Raw genomic sequence first — 20,034 nt, 5'->3', positions numbered from 1 at the left:
CAAACATGTCGCTAATGAATCGATTCTATTGTTGCTACCTCTGAGAAGTACTTGTGCAAGTTACCAGAACGGCTGTACACACTAATTAATGCCACTTCAACCAACTGTGGTTTTGAGGTTCGATTAAGACTATTACCGATAAAAGAATTCCCGAGTACATTGGTTACTTGTTTTTACCAGTGGGCGGAACCATATACGTATCGGATAAAAATATAGCTTTGCAGTTTAAAATAATGTTGCTAAAGTGTTAAGAGTAACAAAACACATTTTAGATAACTTTTTAAAGAGCAAAAGGTAGTCGTAAGCATTCATTTTACTTTTTGTAGTGTCTAATATACTCAGAATTTAAGGATACTTATCTTATAAATTTGAGATGAAGAACCCGCATGTACGATGCAAGTTGAAACACGTATTCATATTTGTGCTTTTGCATGTGATAGTCTATCAAGCAACAGGTAATCATTTTTTTCTATTTACCCAACTCTAAATGTAACTTACTTTATCGTCGCGTGGCTGGAAAACGACAGTCGTTATCACACGGGTTTAACACCTCGTGCCAGCTTACGAGTTACCATGTATGTTATTTTATGGGTGATTATTTTTGGGAGGGGGGAATTTTTTCCTTTTTTATGTATGGCTTATAATTTGAACAACCCATTAGTGACCACTGGGTTGGAGCAATTGTCGTTAAGTGTCTTGCCCAAGGACACATACGCCAACAATGGTAGCAGCGTCGAGCCTTGAATCCATTTTTACCTCTGGGTTACAGGCAGGCGCGCTAACCACTATGCCACGGCGCCGGACAAAAGTCCTTATGAATGGTCGTAAATTTTAAACAGGACAAGATGACAATTACTGGGGAAACTATAACTATGGAGACTACGGTGGATACTACGGTAACTATTCCGGTGGCAACTACGGACCTTACAACGGTAGTTATGGTAACTATGGTCCTTACAACGGTAGTTATGGCAACTATGGTCCTTACAACGGTAGCTATGGTAACTATGGTCCTTACAATGGAAGTTATGGCAACTACGGTCCTTATAATGGTAGTTATGGCAACTATGGAATGTACAACGGTTCCTATGGTAACTACGGACCGTATAACGGAAGCTACGGAAACTATGGCCTCAATGGAACCTACAACTACGGTAACTACAGTGATTATGACGTGGATAACCAAGAAGAAGAATGCGGTGGGGAAATCACAGAGTTAACTGGTGCTATTACTAGTCCGGGCTATCCAAGTGCAGAAGACCCACAGTCCACCTACCCACCTAATATAGATTGCTTGTGGTACAGAGATGGGACTGGCAGTACTCTTGTTCAAGTAAGACCAAAGGCTCATTGTACATTTTTCTTGATTTTATTCATTTATTTAGCATGTTACAATATTTGCTGTTGTGCGAGTCATGAGCATAACGATATGGTGCTACGAAAACACAATAGACAAAAACCAAACTCAACCAATTGTAAAATAAAAAATATATATAGGGTGGGGGAGATAGGAAACCTTTTCATTTTATTTTCTCGTCCCATTTGGTAGTAAAAAAGAACATTCAAATAATTATAAAACCTTTCCTCACGACTCCCATAGACCGGTAATTGTTAATTGGTAAAACACGATCAGAATTCGGTTATCATGTGCTAAAGGTGTCCCAACTCCCCCCATCCTACTATACTATTCGCCTAAAAGGCATTAACAATCTTATTCAAAAGCGTAAGAGTTACAGGTATTTATGAACATATTGTGCAATTTAACTTCACAGTTCAAGATTTGGGATATGTCGATTGAGATAGGAGAAAACGATTCTAACGTGACATGTGACTTTGATTTTCTCAATGTGTCGATCACTTCAATTGGTTGGAAAAAATTCTGCGGGTAAGATTTGAGAATTAGGCTGTATAGTTACTTTAAGTTTTTAAAAAAATGCTGCCTGTTAGTGTTTAAAGCTAAAACAAACGGAATATATAGTAGGGTGGGGAAGATGGGACACCTTTTATTCTATTTGCTCGTCTCATTTGGTATAGTAAACGGTTTAAAGAATTATAAAACCGTATGCTCACGACCCCCATGGACCGTTGTAGTATATTTGGATACTATGTGCTAAAGGTGTCCCTTCTTCCCCTACCCTACTATAAATATTTAAACATTGCAGACAAAAATTCAATTACTGCATATGTGGATAAAAATGTATAGTCTTGAATTGTTTTTAAACCCAAGATACGACATCAAACAGTTTGCCTAAAATGCTAATAGTTTGAACTATACTGCACAGCGCATGCTTTGATCTAGGGTTGGACCTTCGTTTACAAAGCAAATAGTTTGTAATCTAATTATTACAGATTGCACCATTTATGCGCGCGTGTCTTGCCGCAGGTGTCTTCGTTCTGCCTCCTGCAACGTTTCCGCGTCCTTTCAGTTAGTTCACTTTTAGCTTTGATGCAAGGCGCTTGTGTTTTTTCACGAGTTATATTTGATAACTGTAAACTTTAACACAGGCTAGTATGTAAGCTATAGTTTGCTGCGTTTTTTATGTATTCTGTTTCTTAAGAACCATGTATATAGGGATAGCTTGTACAATACCAACACATTTAAATGTAATAATTTACATAAAGTTATTTCTTTTGTACGTTAAGGTATACGACGCCGACAGAAGAACTCGTTGGAATAGGAACGATTGATATTCATTTCCACAGCGATTCAAGCGCTAATTTTCGAGGATTTACATCATCTTATACAAGTACGTTTAACGCTTCTATGTTATGGGTAGTAGGGCGGGGGAGATGGGACGTTGTTTGTTTCTATTTTATCATCCCAATTGGGATTAAAAACAACGAACTGTAAAACCATAGCCTTATTACTCCTATATAGGTCGTTGTTAATTGTTTTGAATATTATGTGCTAAAGGTATCACATAATTTCCAGATATCCTGATCGTGTTTCAAATAATTAACAACGGTCTATGGCAGTCGTAAGGATGCGGTTTTATAGTTCTTTAAATGTTCTTTGTTTACTACAAAATAACGAGAAAAAAAGAAAAAAAAGTGTCCTATCTTCCCCCACCCTACTATATCTTAATTTATTTTATGATACCTTCTTCGTGCTCAAACATGTTTAAAAAAATAATCACTATAATAAATTAAATCGCAAAATATTTGTGTGTTTAACATTGTGTACTAACGCAGTTAAAGAAGATCATTTTCCATGTAACCCTAACCCTTGTCACGATGGAGGATTTTGTTCGATAAAACCTGGTGGAATATTTGCACAATGCAATTGCTACGATGGGTGAGATATTTTATTGTTTGATACGGTATATGTTCGAGTCCGACGCTGCCACCGTTATGGGGGTATGTGTCCTGGGCAATACACTTACAGCAGCAATTGCTTTAACCCAGTGGACCTTATGGCTCGTCTAAATTGGCAGTCAAGTAATTTAAAAAACTAGATACCAGAAGGCAATCACCCAAAAAGTTATATGTGATAACTAGTAGGGGCACGAGGCGTATGGATCAGAACATTTACTAGTGTTTCTTATATGTAATACATACATTGTATTTTAAATTAAACTATGGCAATTTTTCAGGATTGTTTACTAGCATATTCCATTTTAATTTATATATAGTAGAGTGGGGGAAGATGGGTGACATTTCTATTTTAATTTCTCGTTCTTTAGTAGGAAACAAAGAACATTCAAAAAATTATAAATTTTTATCCTTACGACTCCTATAGACTGTTGTTAATCATTTAAAACACGATCAGTATATTTTAATGATATTATGTGCTGAAGGTCTCCCGCCTTCCCCTACCCTACTATACTATGACATTTTTAGAATCTTTTACTGGCATCTTCCATTTTAATTTATATAACATTCATATGATAGGTACACCGGCGAACAGTGTGAGATAAACATAGATGAATGTGCTGACGACCCTTGTAAGAACGGTGGAACATGTGTGGACGGTGATAACAGATACACTTGTACTTGTCCTCCATTCTGGACCGGTTATAACTGTGACACACGTAAGTTAATGCTCTATAACATTAAGAGGTTTTATTCCTAAAATGGAAAAGTTTAGTTGTAAATGTGATATACATAAGTTAGTATTTTTGTAAGTTAAACATGTAAAGGATTTAAACCTAAAATTATAACAGTTAAATTATAACTGTGATATGAGTTATTATTTCATCAGTTAAACATTAAGAGGTTTTAAAGCTAAATAAGTATGACAGATGACTTGTTTTAAAATAGGTTAATACATTATGTAATATAGTTATTAAGATGTATTTGTACATCTGTTTATTACGAGCATTTTACCCAATTTAATGAAAATGTTTCACCTTATACCGAATTTTCAGACTGGATAAAATATTTTTATTTTTGTTTGTGGTTTGCGACATCAAGACTAGTATATAGTAGAGTGGAAGTAAACGGGACACCTTAGCAAATAAAATACAATTATCGTAATCGTGTTTTAAATAACTGACAACGGTCTATGGGAGTCTTGAGGATACCTTTTATAATTATTTTATTACCAAATGGGACAACAAAATAGAACGAAAAGGTATCCCGACTTCCCCTACCCTACTGTAAACCTGTAGGGAAAAGTACAGCTGTATTGTATTGTTATAAGGCTAGCTTGGAATGTGTTTTATGAAATATCAACAGAAACATGCATTTCTAGCTCTAGGGGTGTGCGATTCACAACCATGTTTAAATGGTGGAACATGCACGGTTGTGGCTGATACTGAATACAAATGTGAATGTGAAATTACTCATGAAGGTGCACATTGCGAAACAGGTATGCTGATTTGTTTTATCTAATTTTACCAAAAGGCGTTATAAAAATGTTTTGTTTTTATACTAACATGAATTTTTATTTGAACTTATTAGAAACACAAAAAAGTGCGGTATACGTGTTATTTAGAATATAGAATAATATTTAGTAGAGTGTAGGAACACCTTTAGCACAAAATATATATAGCAGGGTGGGGGGAGATGGGACACCTTTAGCACATAATATCCAGATATCCTGAACGTGTTTTAAACAATTAACAACGGTCTATGAGAGTCATGAGGACATATAGTTTCATATTTCTTTAAATGTTCTGTGTTTACTACTAAATGGGACGAGAAAATAAAGTTAAAAAGTGTCCCATCTTCCCCCATCCTACTGTATGTTATTATGAACGCGTTTTAACAATTAACAACGGTCTATGGAAGTCGTTATAGTATACGATTTTATAACATACTTCCAAATCGGACGGGAAAATTGAAAGAAAATGTGTCCCATTTTTCCTTGCCCTACTATATTTGTTAATATACTTATTTGACGCAGAAACTGGCGTCGTGGGCGCGAAAACTGACAAAGTGGAACCAGAAACTGGGTGCATTAACCCCGGTATCCCGTACGTGGAGGAGGGAAAACGTTTCGACGTAAATGCTGTCGTTCAATTCTCTTGTGCGGACGGTTACACACTCGTAGGGCAGAGTAACTTGACATGTTATGAGAACGAAACATGGTCCGACAAAATGCCAGACTGCATAGGTAAGCAATTTCTTTCTTGAAAAACGAGTGTTGAGCTTTAGGATTAAGACTTGTATACCTGTGAAATTACACACACGATAAATCAAGAGTTTAAACGTTTGTTTATGCCTTTTAATTTTACACCAAACAAACAGTTTAGGTAAATTTGTTATGCTGGGCTTTATACTTGCTTAACGTTTAAATAAACAGTAGAATTTGAATAACCTAATACACGCTATAATAGGCTGGCTGACCAGTTTCCGGTGTTATGAAACATTTTGTTTTGGATTGAAATTTGAACTATTATCTGCCCAACATAATAACTTAGTCGCCATCGCGACGCCAACCCTGGGTGATAAGGCTGAACGACATAGAAGAGTAGGTTTGATATTTTGGCCTGGAACTTTTTTCCATGCTGGATATATTTCATAAGTCTCACGTAATATTTGGTCCGGCCTACTGCAAATGCATATCAGCGTTCAGCGCACGCGAGAACCCGGAACAATTTTTACGCCAGCGGTTTAAATTTGTTGTTTAGCGGACGAACCAGGAGCTGAGGCGTTAGAGCAAAGCGATGGTGGTGTAGACGCATGGACGGTTGCCATGGTTGTGCTTGGGCTTGCCTTGTTCATAAACATCGTCATATTTGGCTTGTGGGTCGCATACAAATGGTTAGTGAGATTCTATATAGTTTTAACTTTACGGGATTCTTATTTTAAATTTCGTAGTCAAGTTCTCTATTTTTAGTCAAGTTCTACGGCGAAGCTTACTGAAGGCCAAGTTAGACTATATACCATAAACTCTTCTAGAAAGTGTGGCTTTCATTGAACAGCAGCGAAGTAGATAAGATTAGAATTATTCTATATGAATAATAGACTGACAATGCTATATAAGAGAAATATATATCTCTTACATTATACTATTCATACTTGCTGGACAGTTTTTTTGTCCATTACGTATTTCGTAGCACCTGATCACAACTGTTTTCGTTAAAAAAGAATTTCCGAAACCAGCTGGTCAGGGTTAGATTCACGCAATGTATTACAGCTGATTTCTTGGGGTTGGTTTGTGTCTGTTACGCATTTCGTAGCACCTGATCCGAACTGTGTTTCGTTAAACAAGAATTGTCCAACTCTATAAACACAGGATTGAGAGCTTCATGGCATTTTTACAGCAGTTTAGATTATTTTGATTTGATTAGATTGTCAACACCTCGCATTTCGTATATGCCGAGTAGTTTAGACTGATGTTGTTCTAGGCCTTGGATGAAAGTTGGACAAGTCACAAGCATGAACAACGCCATGACTGCATCCCAGGCAAAACTTAAGCAGCTGCAAGACGCTGCTTCTATCAGTTCGATCAGTATCAGCAGTGACGAAACCGAAGATGATGACGTCACGAGCGAAAGTGACGCGTCTGAAATATTTGAGAACAAATTCGTGAGGGACGTTCCATAGGGTCTTGGGTTTCATTTGTTCCTGTTTTGTACATATATAGTTTGAATATTGAAAATTTGAAGACGAATAAAGTTTGTGTCAATGTTTATACGATGTGTGATTGATTTCGAGTATTTTTAAACTGGAAGACGACATAAGTTATTGCAAAATGATGCAAAAATGCATGTCAAACACGAAAAAACATTTTGTGACAAAATTTGGTACATCTGAAAAATGAGCCTAAAATTGGAAGTACGCAGGTAACCATTAAGAACTCAATTAAAGTATTTCTTTACTTCTCTTTGCTGCTACCATACGGTTGTAATTTATTTATCTTAAGTTTGACAACAAATTCCCCCAAAACACTCTTGTTAACAAGCCACTTCAAGCAGGAGTTAATTGAATGAATGTAACTTACTTTATCCTCGCGTTGCCGGAAAACGACAGTCGTTATAACATGGGTGTTCATGCACCTCGCTTGAATCTATAGGACAAGATTGCGGGGGTGACTTGCCGGAGCCAAGAGAAATTATTAAAACCCCGGGATTCCCCACAGAAGAGAACCCAACGTCGACCTACCCTTCTAACACTGATTGTTACTGGTTCAAGGAGGGGGGTCAATACACACTAGTTCAGGTAACTTTTTACTATTTTTTTTATGTATAGTTGGGTAGGCGAAGATGAGACACCTGTATCACATGATATTTAAATATCCTGATCGTGTTTTAAACAACGAACAACGGTCCATGGAAGTTGCGATACGGTTTTGTAATTCTTTGAATGTTCTTTGTTTACCACCAATTGGGACGAGAAAATACAAGACAAAGGTGTCCCATTTCCCCCACCCTACCATATGTATGCACAACCTTTTTAAGAGTTGCATTTCTTTACTGAATGCCCACAGCGGCGCGAACTGATAAAACTTTATTGGTAATTTTTTCTAATGTTTGACCGACACTTTTACGAACTAAAGAGTATCAAAATAGAATTCTGTGATTTTTAATTTAACTTTATTTAAAATATTATAATTCAACTGGTAAAAATCAGCAAATTGGGCAAGAAATTGTAGCACTTGGGTAGCAACGGCTACCGACTAAACTAGTATACTGAAACAATCACATACAACGTTACCCACGTGTTAACTCGTAAGCTCAAAACCGCGGTAACCAATAGTAATCGCGACCAACTAACTTTAGTCGGTAGCCGAGAATACTATTCCTGGACTTAGTTTGACTTATTTCTATCATCCGCATCAATTGCACACAAGCGAATAGAAGCGTCCGTGAGGTGTATGATACTGATCAACGTCTTTCCTGCCATGATTGGAGAGGAAACGAAGAGACAAACACGAAACAGACTCATGCCCAAAACTGTGAATGATAACATGATGCAAAAACATAGTTTAAGGCATATAGCAGGGTAGGGGAAGACGGGACACTTTTAGCTCGTAATATTCAAATATTCTAATTTTGTTCTAAACAATTAACAACGGTCTATGGGAGTTGTGAGGACACGGTTTTATAATTATTTTAAATGTTCTTTATTTACTACCAAATAAGATGAGAAAATAGTATAAACAGGTTTTCCATCTTTCCCACCCTACTATAAATAAAGGTTGTTTAGTCCTATGATTTTTCACTAATCTAACATCGCTTACCAATAGGTCCTTCTGTGAAATGCAGAAGATAGAGCATGATGTAGAACGTTTCATTACCAGCACACATGAAGAACAGAAAAGACTGTAAAAGTAAACTTACCTTATCGAATACGGTAACGAAAATTGATTTATTAAAAACAACCAAAATAGGGAATAAGTAATCAAAATGACAGACGTTAAAACACCGTATGTGTAAATCAATGCTTTAACAATATCAATCATAGACCAAAAGTATGTTTTGGTTAAGGATATAACTATAAATAGGTACTGGTTTAATTTTTCAAAAACAGTTTTGATAAAAAATCATTATAGGTAAAATCAGTAGTATTTTGGTTAAAGGGGCGTACTTAAGAAAAATGGAAATTTGTATTTGAATTAAGATGCTGCTCAAATCTAACCTAACGGTACCACCAAAGTATGCAAAACGATACGGCTTCTAAAAAATTCGCGTGAAAAAAAACGCTGGAGTAAAAAATCGGCCGTTTTTACAATGCATGGGATTTCCCATAAGAAAAAATTTCACTCAACTTTGATCGTTTCTAGTTTCTAAAATACTAAAGAAATTTCAAATTTACATATCTATCGATACCCAAATTTTGATTTATCGTTGGTATGTCTCTTTAAGTTTTTTTTCTCAGCAATTTCTGAGCAGATAGTTAAAGACATGCAACACTGGCAGTATCTTACCCTTGATGTATAATAGAGCTTCATGATTGGGTTGCTATCCAATCCCATTGACTTATGGTGTGCTCCATTCATAACAGAGACATGGAGGTGCATCCAGTGACAGACAATATCAATTACTAAGCTGGAACATATTCTTTTGTAAGTACAAGGAGTGAATGAATGAATGAATGAATGAATGAATGAATGAACAAACTTCCTTTATCCTCGTGTGGCCGGAAAACGACAGTCGTTATAACACAGGTGTTCTGTTTCATACACGTCGTGCTACCTTATACAAGTTGTATGTTACTTTTGGGATTTTTATTTATGCATGGCTAATGATTTAAACAACACATTAGTAACCACTGGTTTGGAGCAATTGCCGTTGAGTGTCTTGCCCAAGGATACATATACGCCCACAATGGTAGTAGCGACAAGCCTCGAACCCATTGTCTCTGGGTTTAATAGGCAGGCGCTGCATTTTACTTTATTTTATAAAAACGTTCTCATATTTTATACAGGCTATGTTTTAAATGCACAAACTGGTCTTATTTTGATTTATTCTTATATTTAATTAGATATATAGTGGGGTGGGGGAAGATGGGACACCTTTAGCACAAAATATATAAATATCCTAGTCGTATTTTAAACAAATAACAATGGTCTATGAAAGTCGCGAGGACAAGGTTTTATAATTCTTAAAATGTTCTTTGTTTACTACCAAAATGTACGAGAAAATAGAATGAAAAGATGTCCCATCTTCCCCCATCCTACTATACTACTAAATACAGTTCTCAAGGCACTGAGCAGTTGATTGACATTATTTAATTTACTAAATGAACAGACAAGTGTTTCTATAACTTTAACAAGCTTTAATAACAAACTAGAAACCTATTTTAAAAGAGGTTCTTAATTTTTATTAATTATTAAAATTCCACAACATATTTGGACCAAGTTTATGATATACAAAAATATATAGTATACAGTGGGGGAAGATGGGACACCTTTTCATTCGATTTTCTCGTTTCATTTGGCAGTAAACAAAGAACATTCTAAGAATTATAAAACTGTATTTTAACGACTCCTATAGACCGCTGTTAATTATTTAAAACACGGTCAGGATATTTGGATATTATGTGCAAAAAGTTTCCCATCTCCCCCACCCTACTATATAGTTTAACATTCCAGTTACTATACCTCATTTGAAACAAGAACATGTATTTGGGATAAAAATAGCTGAGTGTCATCACCAGTGTAGCAGTGCCTGCCCTGTCCGTCAATTGGTCCAACATTGCCCCAAACTTTGAGCACTACATGAAAACATGACCTAATTAAACTTTTTAATACTCGTCTCATTTGGTAGTGATGAAAATAACATTCGAAGAACTAGAAAAACGTATTTTCACGACTCCCATAGACCGTTGTTAATTGTTTAAAACTCGATCAGATATTTGGATACTATGTGCTAAATGTGGCTCATTTCCCCATAGTACCATGTAAGTTGCCACCTATACGTAACTTATATACATATATTCGTTTTAGGCATTAAACCTGTATCCTTTAAACCTGTATAAGGCATTAAACCTGTATCCTTTAGTTATAATGCATGGTTTGGAGCCACGACACTTGTTAATATTTCATAACACTATCAAAACTTACCTGGTTTAAAGCCCTGGCAGCATAGCCGTCCAAATCGTCCAAGCCGACGCTTACGGCGTAACACAACGAAGCAGTGACGTAATCAAACGGCATGTAATAGGCTGAAGCAATGGCAAGCACTACACGGACGTATCCTGCAACGAAAAAATCGTTAGCATTCGCAAAACATACAAAAAAACTTACTCACCAATTAAATTCGGTACGAAGAGCAAAATATCTTTAACCGTAGTTGCCATGCTGGTGAAATTGGAATTCAATGTTGCTTGCTAATAGATCAATTGCCTATAGCAGTCTTAAGAGAGAAAAACCACAGGCTGTGCTAGTTTCTTGTCATGTAAACATTATATATAGTAGAGTGGGGGACGACGGGACACATTTAGCACATAATATCCGAATACTCTTATCGTGTTTTAAACAATTAACAACCGTGTTTGGGAGTTGCGAAGATACGGTTTTATATTTCTTTGAATGTTCTTTCTTTACTACCAAATAGGACAAGAAAACAGAATTAAAAGGCGTCCCATCTTTCCCCATCCTACTATATATCGGTGTATTATCAGCGCCTTTACTCCGTATCGGTAACGCTTAAAATTGGCTGATAATTTACACCGATGATCTTAAACATCTGTTAAACTCAAGTACATGAACAACGCTAAGCTCGAGCAAACGATTGTTACGTTTCAAAACAAACACAATGCAAAAGTGTCTGTATAGCTTATGGGCAAACGCAGTTCTTCTCTTCGCGTACTTATGCCGACTCTGTTCCTCGTCTAAACCAAAAGATTGACCAGCACCCTGCTTAACAGATTAATGACTACTTTATTGACAACGCAGCGATTAAGTGATTATACTGCGTGACAGGAAACATAAGCCTTTTCATACATATACGCACACGAACCGGAAGTTTTGCTTAGGCTTACTGAATAAAACATATGCGTAATGGTAGACCCATGTATGGCATATGGTGACTGTACAAGCATTTAATGGTATCTAATCTAAAGATTTCAGTAAATTTTGAACAAAATTAGGTTAAATTTAACTAGATGTCTACTGCGAAAATGCCAACAAAACACGAAAAAACTGTTTGTGACAATAAAATAATGCATCTAAAAACAGGTCTAGAAATTAAAGTACGCAAGTAACCATTTTGAACTCAATTAATTGACCTCTTTACTTCTCTTTGCTGCCACCATACGGTTGGCATTTATTTATTTTAAGTTTGACAACAAATTCTTAAGAAACACTCTTGTTAACAAGCCACTTCAAACTGAAGTTTGATGCATTGTTCGCCACAGTGTTCGCATTGTTTTGTTACGATGTCCGCGGGAACAACAATGAGATTGTGGTGGTAATTAGTTGTTGCATGTGGAACAGTTGTGTAGTTGGAAGTAGCTTAAGCGTGAGACGAAGCGTGAGTTGGACATATAGTGCGGTGGGGTGGGACACTTTTAGAACATAATATCAAAATATCCTGATCGTGTTTTAAACAATTAACAACGGTCTATGGGAGTCGTGATGATGCGTTATTTTGTTGTTGTTTTTTTTTTTCTTCCATCCTACTATAAAGTGTTTCTATACCAAGGAAATAGTATATATAAAAGTATTGATATGTTCCTAAAAGCAAGCGGTTAGAATTTAAATAACACGAAAGGGTATATGTCAAAAATAGCAGATTTTATAGTTTTAAGCATTAAGTTAAATAAAAATGATTTCTATTTTAAAACAGTACAAATTTTGTAAGTATGACTGGTCTATTATGCAAGGAAGGATATACATGCGTACGATATCATTTCGTGTTTTACGTGATTCCTGTTTTTCTATTTGGAATTTGCCTTGTATCCGGTAAGAATACACTTACTAACCTGCTGTTAACAACTTCATTAAGTTTTTAAAGTGTTAGTGCGCCTGCCTCTAACCATAGAGGTTACGGGTTCATGGCTCATCGCTGCTACCATTGTGGGCGTATGTGTCCGTAAGACATTTAAATTTCTTCGAGTTTTCCAATTCCCCCCCAAAAATAGTTCCCCACAACGATATACACACGTGACTCGTAAGCGGGCACGAGGTGCAACGCCTGTAGTGTATTACTGTATTTGAACCAAACAAGTAACTTACTTTATCTCTGCGAGGCTAGAAAACGACACTTGTTAAACACGGGTGTTCATACACCTTGCGCCAGCTTACCAGTTACCAAGCATGTTACTTTGTGGGTAATTAACTTTCATAAATTTAAATCTATAGGTCAAGATTGCGGGGGTGACTTGCCGGAGCCAAGAGGAATTATTAAAACCCCGGGATTCCCCACAGAAGAGAACCCAACGTCGACCTACCCTTCTAATACTGATTGTTACTGGGTCAAGGAAGGGGGTCAATACACACTAGTTCAGGTAACTTTTTACTGTTTTTAATGCATGTATGCACCTACTGTTATTTTGAGAATTGCACTTCTTTACTGAATGCCCAAAAAGGTGCGAACTAACCGGTATTTTTTCGTTTTTTTGGTAATTTTTGGGCGTATTATTTTTTTTGGGGGGGGGACTTAATGGTTTTTTTTGTAATGTATGGCCGACCAGTTTACCTGCTAAAAAAGACTTTTTCAAAAATGTATTTTTAGTTCAAGTTCTGGGCGCTTACCATCGAGAACGGTCAGTCGAATTCAAACGCAAGTTGCGAATATGATTATTTAAATCTTACGATAACATCAGTGGGGTCGACTATATTTTGTGGGTAAGTTATTAAACAATACATAATATCGTTAAGCTTATGCATAATATCTACTATTCACTATGTAGTAGGGTGGGGGAAGATGGGACACCTTTAGCACATAATATCCAAATATCCTGACCGTGTTTTAAACAATTAACAATGGTCTATGAGAGTCATGAGGACATAGTTTCATATTTCTTTGGATGTTCTTTGTTTACTATTGAATGGAACGAGAAAATAGAGTATTTCTTTGGATGTTCTTTGTTTACTATTGAATGGAACGAGAAAAATTAAAAAGTGTCCCAACCTCCCCCATCCTACTGTATTTATATATAATATTTACTATTTCTATTTACTGTATGCAACTATAGGGAATTTCTTGGTAATTAACTATAATTTTTTTTTTATTAGTGATTTTATTACTGAGTTCGGTTTTTCGGTACAATTTAAATCAAAACAGGCATTGTTGCCACTATAACGCCACAAGTTCCATTTTAAGATGCGGTTTGTATGATTTATCACATTCAGCTAAACGAACAATTTAAAATAGGCTTAAGTTACCATTACTTTACATTAAGTACCTGTTACCACTTTAAGTGGCCGATCCGTCTTAATAAGAAAGAGTTTCCAGTCCCCTGGTCCACTGAAATTGCTCAAGTACCTCGGGCAAGTTCTTAAAGTCGATGGTTTTTTTGAAACTGTTACATCGTAGGCCGAAGTGTTTCAAAGGCAGGGTGCAAACAAACGTACTTCCGCTGTTGTTTCAAGTGCCAACGATAAGTGTGGGAAGCTAGCTTTGCACAACAATTAGTGACCATCATCTTGCTGTCGACATTCCTGTTGTCAAAGCCACAATTGTTACTTTTAAAAACACACAGTGGGAAATGTTAGGCCCAATGACTTACCACGTTATAGCATCTCACCCATGTAGAATAGAAACGCAGAAAATACCTTTAGGGATTGATAACACAATTTTGTGCTTAAGGATTCTATTAAGGTTTTTCAGTATACATTTAGAAAACCTTTACCTATACTGCATCGATGGGCGCCTATACTCTTGGCATGCCATAGGTACTGGATGAGATTTAAGCCGGAGCCTTTCACGCTGCTACCATTGTGGGCGTATGTGTCTTTAGGCAAGACACCTAACGATATTTGCTCCAACCCAGCGGTCAATATTGGGTTGTCTAAATTGTCAACCTTAAATAAAAGTATAAAAAATTCCCTCACAAAACAATGACCCACAAAATTTAATTCGTGGTAACTCGTAAGTCGGCACAAGATGTGTGAAACAAAACACCCGTGTTATAACAACTGTCGTTTTCCGCCACGCGAGAATAAAGCAAATTACATTCACTTGATAAACGTCTTTGTTTATAGGTTCTTCACGCCCACAGGTGAGATACGTGGTTTCGGATCCTTGTACGTCCATTTTCATTCAGACGACTCTGTCAACTACAGAGGGTTCACCGCAAGCTACCAAAGTATTTTTAGATCTAGTATTAAATTAACTTAGTCTGTAACAAAAAGTAGCAAAAACACTTAAACTTGGTATGATTTGCAATTACTACAATACGTGAATCGTTTAATAGCAAATTGGTAAACATGTGTATGGCATATATTGCAGGGTGGGGTAAAATAAGACATGTTTTTATTTTTTTCGTTCCGTTTATTGGTAAACCATAAATATTTACAAATTATATAACCGTATTTTTAAGACCCAAAAATTGCGTTATTGTAAATTGTTAAAAGCATGATCAGAAATAAGGGCTTCAGGTGCCAACAGTATCACATATTACCCCAAACTACTATACAGTAGGGTGGGGAAAGATGGGGCACATTTGCCACATAATATCCAAATATCCTGATCGTGTTTTAAACAATTAACAACGGTCTATGAAAGTTGTGAGAATGCGGTTTTCCTAATTTCTTGAATGTTATTCGTAACACCGAATGGGAGGAAAAAAACAGAAGGAAAAGATTCCCCATCTTTCCTTACTTTATATTAGGTTATCACATTAAAAAAAAAAACTAAATAATCAGGAAAAGTGAAAAAAAAATTGAAAAATATATTTTAAGCCAGAAAAATACATTTTCTGAACCATTACATGCAGCTGTAGAAAACTTCAATCCGTGTGAACCGAACCCGTGTATCAACGATGGCGAATGCGAGATTGGAAGTGGCATTGACCGTGTGTGTAAATGCAAGGCAGGGTGAGACTATTTGTAATATGACTCTATAACCGTGGATAACAGCTAACGGCCATTACAGATCGCTGGCAAACTTTAAAATATGTTTTTTGATGTTTTTTTTATTTTTTTATTTAATTTTGTTTATCTTTTTTTTGTTTCAGAACTGAATCGGTTTTTAACCGTTAGCCTGTTTTAACGACTGTCGTTTTTAATCTTGCTAAATCCCATGTCTTCGTTTAAAACATTTTTCAAACTTTTTTATTTTTAGAAGTTGAATTGATTAATACTACTGTGCCCTATAGTTACATAGAAATATATTAGGTTGTGGAAAGGCGGAACACTTTTTCAACCATTTTTTCGTTCCATTTGGTAGTAAACAATAATTTTTAAAGAATTAATAAATCGTATCCTCACGACTCCCATAGACTGTTGTTAATTGTTTAAAACACGAGCAGGATATTTTTATATTATGTGTTAAAGGTGCCCATCTTCCCTCACCCTACTATATAAATACTTTTTTTTGCTAAAAGAAATATTTCCTCGATTATAAAACTTTTTTTCAGATTTCTTGGCGAATACTGTGAAATAGACATCAAAGAATGCGATTCGGATCCGTGTCAAAACGGGGGGACATGCAGTGACGACAAATCTCCGAATCATTACGCTTGTGAGTGTCCAAGACAATGGGATGGAACAAACTGCGAAGAAGGTAAAGAAACTAAAATATTAATTATAAACAGGAAAAAAGACTTTTTAATTAACTAATGTACGAATGAATGTAACTTATTTTATCCTCACGTGGCCGAAAAAAGGACAGTCGTTAAACACGGATGTTCATACACCTTGTGCGAGCTTACGAGTTACCATGTATATGTTACCTATATAGGGGATTTTTTTATGTGTATAAAACTATACATAGGTCTAGTGATTTAAAACATACCAATATACATGAGCGTGTTTAGTTTATTTTTGCGTCACCGATATTTTGGAAATTTTATAATTTAAGCAATTGTAAACAAAAAAAGGTTTAAACCCGATTTAAAAGGCTAGTCTAACGTAGGCAGTTTATTAAGCGTTTAATAATATTTGTAAGCAAATATTGTCAATTAAAGTAATAATATTTGCTGAACATTTGTAGAAAGAGGTTCGCCGTGTGAACCTAACCCGTGTCAATATGGCAGTACTTGTGAAAACGTTGATTACTTAGCCATATGTACGTGCAAGCCTGGATACGATGGCGAAACTTGTGAAATAAGTAAGTTTTTTGATTGATTTTGCCACAGTAATGTTTACACTATATAACAAAACTCTTTTGACGGATTTTAAAGGGTATTTTTTTGGAATTTGAGCGTGTAAAATGTACTTTTATATTTGATGGCCTATATTGGCCAACTATAAAACGTCATTTGGAATACAACTTTATATAAGAAAATTTATGATACTAAACTATATTTTTTGCTCAAGTATAACAAAATTTATTCAATTGTATTTTTTACGAAAAATAAGATCAATATAAAAAGAAATTACAAATAAACGATTAAATCAATACAAATTGTTTATAACACCAACAAAACGTGTATAGTAGGGTGGAAGAAATGGGACACCTTTAGTTCATATTATCTAAATATCCTGATCGTGTTTTAAACAATTAACAACGGTCTATTACCCTTTTTGCATGGTCACTTTTATGCGCGTAAGTACTCGCATATTTACTCGCAAAAACAAAGTTAACACGCATACCGTCATAAGCGTTTGCGAGTAAATATGCGAGTACTTACGCGCATAAAAGTGACCATGCAAAAGGGGTATATGAGAGTTCTGAGGATACAGTTTTATAATTCTTTGAATGTCCTTCATCATTAAAATAATGATGGTCTATGAGAGTCCCGAAGATACGTTTTATAATTCTTTAAATGTTCTAAGCTAAGTACCAAAGGGGACGAGAAGCTAGAGCAAAATATGTTCCATTTTACCCCACCCTACTATATGTACAATTTCTTGCATTTATTTCGCCAGAAACCGGGTGTGGAAACCCTGGGATTCCGTATTTAGATGAAAACCGTAGATTTGACACAGGAACGTCGCTCCAGTATTCTTGTATTGAGAAATACGTTATGGAAGGGAAACAGAACACAACTTGTCTATCAAACGGAACTTGGTCGAACGAAATACCAAACTGCATACGTAAGTAATTAAACGAACTGTATACTGTGTGTGATAAAATGGGACACCCCAATAGCATATAATATCCAAATATCCTGATCGTATTTTAAACAAACAACAGCGCTATATGGAAGTCGGGAGGATACGGTTTAAGAATTCTTTGAATGTTTTTTGGTTTACTACCAAATATGACGAGAAATAGAATAAAACTGTGTCCCATCTTGCCCCAACCTAAAAAGCTATGTCAAATATTTTGTATATAAGCTTGATAAAATGTCAATAATGGCTTGACTCTATCATACAGAAAACACATACCAACAAACATATACGGTAACTGAGCTCGTAAAATGATACGAGGTTTATAAAACAAAACACCTGTGTTGTAACAACTGTCGTTTTTCGACCACGCGATGATAAAGCAGTTTAAATTTATTCATCAACTTTAATTATATTTAAATAAAAAAAATAAATAAAAAAAAAAATTATTAAAAAAAATTTACTTATAGTGAACGGAACAAAAAACCAACAGTCATCGGACGGGCTAACATCATGGAGTCGTGGCATGATCGTGCTTGGATCAGTACTGACGGTGAATATAGCTGTATTTGGGACCTGGATGTGGTTTAAGAGGTTAGTTTTGTGAGAATGATGATCAAAAACAACATAACTAATGTTACAGTAAAGTTGCTGTTGTGTATTTATGATAAAAAACTAGGTTACCAAAACGCGGCAAAATTTCTTGCAAAGGGCAAAGTATCTGGCCTAAATCCTGGGTGCGGGACAAGTACCTCACTTACAAAGAATCAAAAAAACATATATAGTAGGGTAGGGGAAAACGGGACACCTTTGGCACATAATATCCAATTATTCTGATCGTGTTTTAAACAATTAACAACGGTCTATAGAAGTCGCGAAAGTACCGTTTTATAACTCTTTAAATGTTTATGTTTGTTACCAAATCAGACGAGGAAACAGAACGAAAAAGCTGTCTTATGTTTTCCCACCCCACTATATTAAAAAAAACGAAGTGTTACACTTAGCACAAAAATATATATTCTGACCAAGTACGCCATTACAAAACAGAAATACTTTGGTAGCAGCTAGTTATTTAATTTTCAATTAAATCTTAAAAAATACTTTTTTTGTTATTACTGCTAACAGTCCGTGGGCGATTCTTGAGCGTTTGGGAATTACTGGGGGTGGATTATTCCTTCAGCAGACACATTCGATAAACCCACCAAACCCTGCCAATCAAGTAGAGCGTATAAGAACTCTTAGCGTTTGTTCGATCAACGAAACATCAGAGCCGTCCCGTACCTATTCACATACAACTCCTGTTACATGAGGAATTTGGGCTGAAGCGTTTTGTAACCGATTTACTCTAAAATGAATGTTTCACTTTTGACACCATTACCTGTTATGCACCAAAGGCGACACTCGAAATCAGGAATTGTTTGTATTTATGAAGCATTTGTATAGAATTTAATACATGTTTTTAAATTCTGCGTGAGCTATAGGGATGGTCGTCCGGCCCGTTGGCAAGGTGGTTGGCACGCCTGCCTCTAACCAGGAGGTAATGGGTTCAAGGTTTGTCGGTGCTTTCATTGTGGGCGTATGTGTTCTTGTGCAAAACATTTAACGACAATTGCTCCAATCCAGTTGTCACTCATAGGTTGTCCAAACTATCAACCATACATAAAAAGGTGATAAAAAACACTCCAAAAAATCACCCATAAAGTAATATACATGGTAACTCGCAAGCTTACATGAAGTGTGTGAACACCCGTGTTAAACCGACTGTCGTTTTCAGGCCATGCGAGGACAAAGTAAGTTATATTCACTCATTCAATCACTTAATAATCCAGATAAAATTAAGCATTTCTGCAAGTTAAGATGTAATTCAGTTTTACACGCATGAACCAATCGTTTTTTGTGTCAGGTAATTGATTGGGAAATTAGTATAGGTTGTTTATGTATGTATATTTACGAATGTTGTTTTTGTGGTGTACTTTAACATA

General features: G+C 35.9%; 3 protein-coding genes across 3 annotated transcripts; 2 read left to right on the top strand and 1 right to left on the bottom strand.

The window, feature by feature from the left end:
- The first annotated feature begins 200 nt into the window (after positions 1 to 200).
- On the top strand, positions 201 to 7,081 carry LOC149741560 (uncharacterized). Its single transcript, XM_089893401.1, has 10 exons — positions 201 to 455; positions 840 to 1,333; positions 1,773 to 1,885; positions 2,644 to 2,747; positions 3,193 to 3,295; positions 3,892 to 4,031; positions 4,694 to 4,810; positions 5,348 to 5,557; positions 6,075 to 6,207; positions 6,795 to 7,081. The coding sequence occupies exons 1-10, from the start codon at positions 374 to 376 to the stop codon at positions 6,991 to 6,993; spliced, it is 1,695 nt and encodes a 564-aa protein (XP_089749527.1). The 5' UTR covers positions 201 to 373; the 3' UTR covers positions 6,994 to 7,081.
- An 879-nt stretch (positions 7,082 to 7,960) lies between these two features.
- Positions 7,961 to 11,724, bottom strand: LOC149741559 (CDP-diacylglycerol--inositol 3-phosphatidyltransferase-like). Its single transcript, XM_089893531.1, has 6 exons — positions 11,142 to 11,724; positions 10,955 to 11,088; positions 10,493 to 10,605; positions 9,317 to 9,437; positions 8,630 to 8,711; positions 7,961 to 8,342 (listed from the first exon to the last, which is right to left on the bottom strand). Exons 1-6 carry the CDS (start codon positions 11,188 to 11,190, stop codon positions 8,197 to 8,199), a joined length of 645 nt encoding a protein of 214 aa, XP_089749657.1. The 5' UTR covers positions 11,191 to 11,724; the 3' UTR covers positions 7,961 to 8,196.
- A 371-nt stretch (positions 11,725 to 12,095) lies between these two features.
- LOC149741558 (CUB and sushi domain-containing protein 3-like) lies at positions 12,096 to 19,972 on the top strand. Its single transcript, XM_089893455.1, has 10 exons — positions 12,096 to 12,796; positions 13,196 to 13,341; positions 13,569 to 13,681; positions 15,041 to 15,144; positions 15,775 to 15,874; positions 16,417 to 16,562; positions 16,992 to 17,108; positions 17,870 to 18,037; positions 18,523 to 18,646; positions 19,178 to 19,972. Exons 1-10 carry the CDS (start codon positions 12,697 to 12,699, stop codon positions 19,359 to 19,361), a joined length of 1,302 nt encoding a protein of 433 aa, XP_089749581.1. The 5' UTR covers positions 12,096 to 12,696; the 3' UTR covers positions 19,362 to 19,972.
- The last annotated feature ends 62 nt before the right edge of the window (positions 19,973 to 20,034 follow it).

Source organism: Ciona robusta, chromosome 1 (genome assembly GCF_009617815.1).
Source record: "Ciona robusta chromosome 1, ASM961781v2".
NCBI classification, from domain to species: Eukaryota; Metazoa; Chordata; class Ascidiacea; order Phlebobranchia; family Cionidae; genus Ciona; species Ciona robusta.
Note: the sequence above shows the minus strand (reverse complement) of the source record. Positions and strands in the feature narration are given on the sequence as shown.

Coding starts and splice junctions, on each gene's coding strand:
- LOC149741560 (XM_089893401.1), top strand. CDS start 374: ATGAAGAACCCGCATGTACGATGCAAGTTGAAACACGTATTCATATTT. Junction 2,748..3,192: donor ATTTACATCATCTTATACAA/GTACGTTTAACG, acceptor GTACTAACGCAG/TTAAAGAAGATCATTTTCCA. Junction 4,811..5,347: donor AGGTGCACATTGCGAAACAG/GTATGCTGATTT, acceptor TATTTGACGCAG/AAACTGGCGTCGTGGGCGCG.
- LOC149741559 (XM_089893531.1), bottom strand. CDS start 11,190: ATGGCAACTACGGTTAAAGATATTTTGCTCTTCGTACCGAATTTAATT. Junction 11,089..11,141: donor CTTCGTACCGAATTTAATTG/GTGAGTAAGTTT, acceptor TTTTCGTTGCAG/GATACGTCCGTGTAGTGCTT. Junction 10,606..10,954: donor CTGCCAGGGCTTTAAACCAG/GTAAGTTTTGAT, acceptor GTTTTCATGTAG/TGCTCAAAGTTTGGGGCAAT.
- LOC149741558 (XM_089893455.1), top strand. CDS start 12,697: ATGACTGGTCTATTATGCAAGGAAGGATATACATGCGTACGATATCAT. Junction 13,682..15,040: donor GGGTCGACTATATTTTGTGG/GTAAGTTATTAA, acceptor CTTTGTTTATAG/GTTCTTCACGCCCACAGGTG. Junction 16,563..16,991: donor TGGAACAAACTGCGAAGAAG/GTAAAGAAACTA, acceptor GAACATTTGTAG/AAAGAGGTTCGCCGTGTGAA.